We start from the raw sequence: 7,500 nt of genomic DNA, 5'->3' as shown, positions 1-7,500 counted from the left end.
ATTATGAGGATTTTGATTAATGGTAATAATGATGATTATGATAATGATGATAACAATAACACACATTATAGCAACAAGAACAACAACAATGAAAATGATAATAATGATGGTGATAATAATGATAATAATAAAGATTATAACAATAGCATGATAATGATAGTGATAATGATAATGTTAATAATAACAATAGTTATGATAATAATAATGATGATGATAATGATAATAAAAACAACAGTAATAGTAACAATATATTAAGGATAATAATGATAATGATAATAATGATAATAACAATATCAATACTAATACTAATAACAATGTTAGTGATAATGATTATAACATTAAAGAATTAGAATAACAATAACAAAGACGCAAAAGCTTTTAGATACGAACCAATCCATCGCAAAATTCCATCACGCGTAACAGACCAAAGTTCCACTCCTGCAAACACCCTTACATGCTCCATTAATATTCACAATCATACCCGCTGCATTTCGAGGAGCAAACCTTGCCTTGAGGGTGAATCATGGCCGTTGGTTTAGGATTAAGGTGATCTTAATGACTTGATTCTCTTTGGCAATATGGCGGGATAATATAATATGCAAATGGCTCTTCGTAATTTAGTTTAATGAGTCTGGGGTAGTAGATTCCTTTCTTGGTCGAGCTTAATGGGATTTGATTCCTTTTATAATCGTTTCGTTGGATGTGTTTTGTTGTATTTGAATTTTATTTGTCATATTTTTCTTGTTTTTTTTATCGTTATTTTCCAAAAAAATCTGTGTACAGCAAAGCATAACAAGAACAAAAGGGGAGCTAACAGGTTCAAGATCACTTTACAAAGATATGGGGTCCCTTTTCTTTTGTATTCTGATTAACTTAAGGCATGACAGGGAAGGCTGTTGGGCTGGGCTGGGGGGGGGGTGAGAGGGGGGAGGGGATGCACTTCCGGAGGCCCTGCCAGATTGCCTGCAAGGGGGATTTTTTTTTTTTCTCTCTCTCTACGGCCTTAATTTGGTTATCTTTTGATATATGAGTTTTTTTCCTTTCTCTTTCGCTCTCTCTGTCTTCCGTTTCCTCTTCCCTCCTCTCTGCTAGTCTTTGTCTCTCTCCATGTTCGTCTTCTCTCTCTCTCTCTCTCTCTCTGTTCGTCCAGTCTGTCTGTCTGTTTGGTAGTCAGACAGTCTCTCTCTCTCTTAGTCTTCGCTCTCTAACTATTTTTTCTCCCTTCTCTCTCTCTCTCTCTCTCTCTCTCTTTCCCTATAAGCCAGAATATCTTTCTTTTTCGTGTCCTACGGTAAACAAAATAAAGGCTTTTTGCTCACTAGCCGATTTCATTAACTTTCGGAGGATTCAGTTTTCCAGTTTCATCTAATAACTGAAGGACTTACGTAACGGAAGATGTAATGAAAAAAAATGCAGTATTGAAAAATAAAGTATATTTTCAACATCCTTATCCTATGTAAATTACACGTTTTCAGCGGAGACTTCTATTAAATTTAACTAAGGGACCCCAGTTCTATCTCTGTGGACCCCAAGGGGCTTTGGGGTCCACCGGTAGGGGTACCACTGGCCCAGAGCTTCGTTCTACTGGCTATCTCATTGTCGTATTGGTTATGTCTTTGATTATTGGAAATTTCATGCAATTTGTGTGAAACGTCGTTTTCTTTTCCTTTGTATTTTTGTCTTTCGAAATTTTAGGGGGGACTTATTTGCTTTTCGGTTTGGGTGTATTAATTTTGCTTTCCTCTTATGGTTATCATATATTTTTCTCCTTTTTCTTTATATGCATTTTTTTCTATTTTCCCCTCCACATCAAAATATTCTTATCTATTTTTTTCTTTTTTAACCTTATAATCAAATATACATTTGTTCTCTTCGTTTTCTCTTTCTCCTTCTTCGTTAACAATAACTGTAGTAGAAATTACGATAGTTGATGATTATCATAATCGCGGAGGTTATTATCATTATTGCTCTGATAACCTTTATCAATATCATCATAATTACCTCATTTCACCTTTAGTTCTTTCTTATTTCTCTTCTCTTAATTCCAATTTCGTTATTATTTTTTTCTTTGCCTTTCCTCCACTTCCATCTTCATTAAAGCGTCACTGACCTTATGTCTTTTTCTTTTGGAATTTCATATTGCTATTAGCTTCACGTTTTCCATCTTTCAATTGAATTTCTTCCTTCCCCCCTTCTCTTTTCTCTCTCTCTCTGTCTCTCCTTCATCCCTTTATCCCATTTTTTTTCTCTCTCTCTTTGGAAATCTCTACTGATCTTATAATTAGATTACTTCGTGAAGGTATTTTAAATCTTAAATTATGGAAAGAAATCTTGATTAAACGTGATTTTTTCGGATCCATCTATATCTACGGATTTATTTTTTGATGGAACGGATGCATCTTCACAAACACACACGCATGCATTCAAACAAACACATACACGCACAAATACAAACCTACCCTCATGAATATATCAATTTATCTGTGCATCAATATATATATATATATTGTTTTATAGATATATATTTCATTTACATATATATATATATATTTTGTGATATATATATATATATATATATAAGTTTGTGTGTAAGATTGTTTGTGTCGTGTGTGTGTGTAGTGAGGTTTGTGTGAGAGAGTGTGTGTGGTGTGTGTGTGTGTTTATGTATGTCTGTGGTTGGAGTATATTAAATATATATCTAATATATATACATAACATTACATATATGTATACACACACACACACACACACCACACACCACACTCCACACACACATACACACATATATAATTATCTATATATTTCTAATATATATATATATATATGTTGATATATATATATATGTATATATATATATGTATAGATATATATATATTATATATATATATATATTTTATATATATTATATATTCATATATGTATGTATGTATGTATGTACGTATCTTCTATCTATCTATTTATCTATCTATCAATCTATATTATTTCTATATTGATATAATATATATTAAATATATAGATAACATCTAATATTTAATATATATATATTATATATAATATATATATATATATATTTACTATATATTATAGTATATATATCATAATATGTATATATATATAAATATATATATATACATGATATCATATATTTATATATATGTATATATTAATATATTATATATATATATATTTCTATATAAAAATTATATATATATATATCTATTTATACTGTATACACACACACACACACACACACACACACACACACACACATATATATATATATATATACATATATATATATATATATATATATATATATATATATATATATATATACATATATATGTATATATATACATTAGGCAACTATTCTCATTGACCGTAACATATCTATCTCTGCCTCTCCTCCCTCAGCACCTGCGCGAGGTCCTGGGCCTTCTGACGCAGGTGTACTCGGCATCTCCCGGCCACAACGACATCACGTACCTCGACACGGTCCTTGAGCGATTGAAGGTAAAGATTAATAATTCTGAGTGGCAGTTCGTCTGTCTGTTTGACTGTTTCTACCTCTCTTCTCACAGTCGCGCTTCTCTGTCTCTGTCTCTCTCTTTCTTTTCTCTTCTCTCTCTTTCTTTTCTTCTTCTCTCTCTCTCTCTCTCTCTTTTCTCTCTCCTCTCTCTCTCTCTCATGGTATCATGCATTGTTCCTGCTTATATATTTTCGTTATAAAATTATAATCGTTGTGTAAAACTGTTCATGAAAAAAATCTATATTTTGATATATTTCTTTAGTCAAAATCAAATAAAAAAAAACATTCGATGCATTTTCTGTCACACTATATCCTCAGTCAAGTTTTATATATAAATGTTTATAGAAGCTTTATCTATTTCCTTTTATTTTACCCAGAACTGTAATTGATAAGGGAACTAAATGCCAACTAGTTGATCATAAAATATAATTTCTGTCTTTTTCATATTCATTTAATATCATCTTGCAGTAAACTTTAAAGTAGACAAAGAACCCTTTAGGGCACTCTCTCTCTCATGGGTGTAAATATATGTTCATGGTACTCGTGTGCTTTTCTGGAGATCTCTCTGATGATACGCATTTTTGAAGGTATGAGTATTTGTAAATATATGTATATTATATATATGTATATATATAAATAAATGAATATATATATATATATATATATATATATATATATATATATATATATTGTTGTGTGTATACGTGTTTGTATGTGTGTTGTGTCTGTATACATACAAATATATATCAAAGAGAAAGAGAGAGAGAAAGATAAATAGAGATACAGAGAGAGAGAGATAATATACCCTAAGTGCAAATACAACAAATAGGCGAATATAACTCATAATAAACATAACACTCTCTCCCGCCCCCCGCCCCCCGCCCCCTTCCCTTAGTCATGTTACCGCGGAGTGACCAGCCAGCAGAACATCATGGAGCCATCCCCACCTGCGCCTCCGGCAGGTCATCCAGGGTCAGCACCCTCGCCCTCAGCCACCAGGTCACCGGTTCCCCTCCGGCCCCCGCTGATCTCCGTGTATGACATTGAACAGCGTCTTGTGTTCACCAAGTTCACACAGGTGGGTATGCTGAGGTGCTGAGGATAAGGGCTTAGGATAAGTTGCTAAGTGTTTTATAGGAATTAGTGTTTATCTAGATCACTGTTTGCATTTTTATTTAATAGTGTTATCGTTATTGTTATAATTATTATTAATAATGGTATCCTTATCGCCTTTGTTATTATTCTCATTCTTATTATCATTATCATTCTTCTTCTTCTTATTATTATTATCACTATTATTGGTATTATCCTTATCGTTATTATTATTATCATCACCAGTATCACTATCATCATTACTATCACTTTTACCCTCATTATTACTATAGTTATTACTCTTCATCATCATCATTATCAGTAACATTATTATTAGGATTAAATCCATTATCTGCATCATCATTAGCATAGATATTATTCTGTTCATTATCTTTCTTATTATTTTTGTTGTCATTACTATCAGCTGCATCATCATCATTATTATCATTCTGTTCATTATCTTTGTTATTATTTTAACATCATTACTATCAGCTTTATCATTGTTATCATTATTATCATTTGTACTATTATTATTGTTACTATCATTTTCATCATCATCATCACTGATACTACTTTTGTCATTATTACTATTGTCATCATTATCATTACTACTACTATTATTATTTCAGTATTGTTATATTTTTTCTTATATAATAATAATTATTATCATCATTATTTAGATTATCATCATCCTTGTTATTGTTATTAATATCATTATTATCATCATTTGTATAAGAAAGGTATGAATGAGACTGAATAGATAGATATTCAGTCTCACACATACCTTTCTTATACATTTGTTGCTATGAACTTCATTTATTATCATTATTGTTATTATAGTCATTATTACTTTCATCCTCATTGTTATTGTCCTCATTATCATCAATGTCATAATCATTATTGTTTTTAAGAATGTTGATCATTACATTATTATTATCATTGCTATTTTTATTGGCTATCTTTTGTGAGGAATTAACTTATTCATACAAGAAAATAGTTCAATGTTTTACTTAATTAGGCTAGGTGATGTTTAACATTAACATAATAGCCATAGATGGTCTTGTTAAGAAATACGACCCTACAGTAAAGACTACAGGAATTACATTCGTGTTACTTGGGATTTAAAAAATATATATTATTGGTTATGTATTATTAAATTTCTTTGGTAAGCCAGGATATTTCATCGTAATCAGAAGAGAAGAAAATTGCACCTTTCTGGTTATCATCAGAATTTTTCATATCCATTTTTTATTCAACTTTTGCTGAATGACGTGAATCAACATTCCTATTATTCTTAAATGTCTGATTCAAATTCCCTAATCAGGCTGAGATAAAACTCAATTTCATTTTTCATTCTCGGTTGCAAAGATTTTATCATTTATTTTCTGAGCGCAAAAAATTAAAATTCATTTGCATAATGCAGGTAAATTCATATGTGGATATCGTTTGGGGGAAACTATTACATTTACGTTTTTCCCGTTTTCTTTATGCAGTTGTTTGTCTATGCGAATCTGTTCATAGTTTTTTATATGTGTATTAAGGTGCTTTATAACAAATGGCTGATCAAAAATACAGAAGATTCATCAAAAATAAATAAATGTGAAAATGATTCTCAATGAATAGTAAACTAAAACCGCAGAACAACATCTAAAAGAAGAAAGAAAGGAAGAAAGAAAGAAAAAAAATCGTTCGCGTTTCCCTCAATACAAAAAAAAACTAAGAAAACAATCTTTCAAAAAAAAAAAAAAAAAAAAAAAAAAACGAATAACCTACGTGAATAACACTAAGTCCTCAACATCAGCAACGCCCCCTGAACCCACCCATGTCCCCCCACCCCCCTTTCCCACCAGTATGCGTTTCCCCCCTCGCAGCCGTTTCGCCTCAACGACTCGCGAAGGCAGTGGGTCTTCGGCGGCGAAATCAGCAAGTTCGAAGGGCGCCACCTCAAGCAGTACTGGCTCATGCTCTTCACCGACCTCCTGCTCTTCACGAAGATCAACAGGGACAGGGTGATCTTCGTTATGGAAGATCCTGTGCCTCTGAGTGGTGTCTGCCAAGCGATCTTCACTGTTAAGAAGAAAGGTGAGATGTGGTGTGTTTCTGTTTGTGCTTTTTTTCTGGGGAGGGAGGGGTTGTGTGGGGGTGTTGGAGGGGTTGTGGGGGAGGGAGGGAGGTGTGGGGGTGTTGGAGGGGTTGTAGGGGAGGGAGGGAGGTGTGGGGGTGTTGGAGGGGTTGTGGGGGAGGGAGGGAGGTGTGGGGGTGTTGTGGAGCGGAGGGGGATGTTATATATAAAAACTTTATATTATATTTTTTTTTTTCCCTCCCCCCCACCCCCCTTTTTTATTTTCCTGGGTTTGGGAAAAGTATGTGTGTTTCTTTGTTTGTTAGGGAAAGGGGTGAACAAAGATGTGAATGTTAGTTGAGCTTTTGGTGTGTGTTTGTTTCTTTTTTGTTGGTTTAGACTGAAAGTATTCTTTTGCTTACACATTATAATTTATTTTTCCTTAACACTAACAAGCATATACCCTCCCCCTACAGTCACATAATATTGGTTCAACTGCATGTTTGTTCCTATATTTATAATTAACCAATTTTGTCTACTGCATGTTATATATTTTGATAAAACATACAATATACTGTATTTGATTCGTGTGTATCTACCATCTCACCTTTCTTTATTTCATATGTTAACTTTGATTGATTGATTAATGAAAATTACCTGCCGCATCAACAGCTATATCATACCTTTGATAATTTCATTTATATATATTTTTTAATCTATTGTCTTAACTCTCTCTTGCTTTCCTTCTTCTGCAGCGACAGAGTTCAGACTGATAGTGGACACGCGGGTACGTGTCTCAGGGGCGGGGGCGGGGTCA

At 32.7% G+C, this 7,500-nt stretch overlaps 1 protein-coding gene across 1 annotated transcript in view; it reads left to right on the top strand.

Annotated features, from left to right (window-relative positions):
* The window catches only part of LOC122257908 (uncharacterized), a gene marked incomplete in the record, with an annotated part of 260,899 nt that overhangs the window by 125,711 nt on the left and 127,688 nt on the right, over positions 1-7,500 (top strand). Inside the window, 4 exon segments of the mRNA XM_086542632.1 lie at positions 3,415-3,513; positions 4,425-4,607; positions 6,493-6,703; positions 7,439-7,500. Coding sequence (XP_086398758.1) covers positions 3,415-3,513; positions 4,425-4,607; positions 6,493-6,703; positions 7,439-7,500 — 555 coding nt within the window.

The sequence above is a fragment of the Penaeus japonicus genome, unplaced genomic scaffold, assembly GCF_977035675.1.
Source record: "Penaeus japonicus unplaced genomic scaffold, GWHDUDI00000001_assembly GWHDUDI00000012, whole genome shotgun sequence".
In the NCBI taxonomy this organism is placed as follows: Eukaryota; Metazoa; Arthropoda; class Malacostraca; order Decapoda; family Penaeidae; genus Penaeus; species Penaeus japonicus.
Note: the sequence above shows the minus strand (reverse complement) of the source record. Positions and strands in the feature narration are given on the sequence as shown.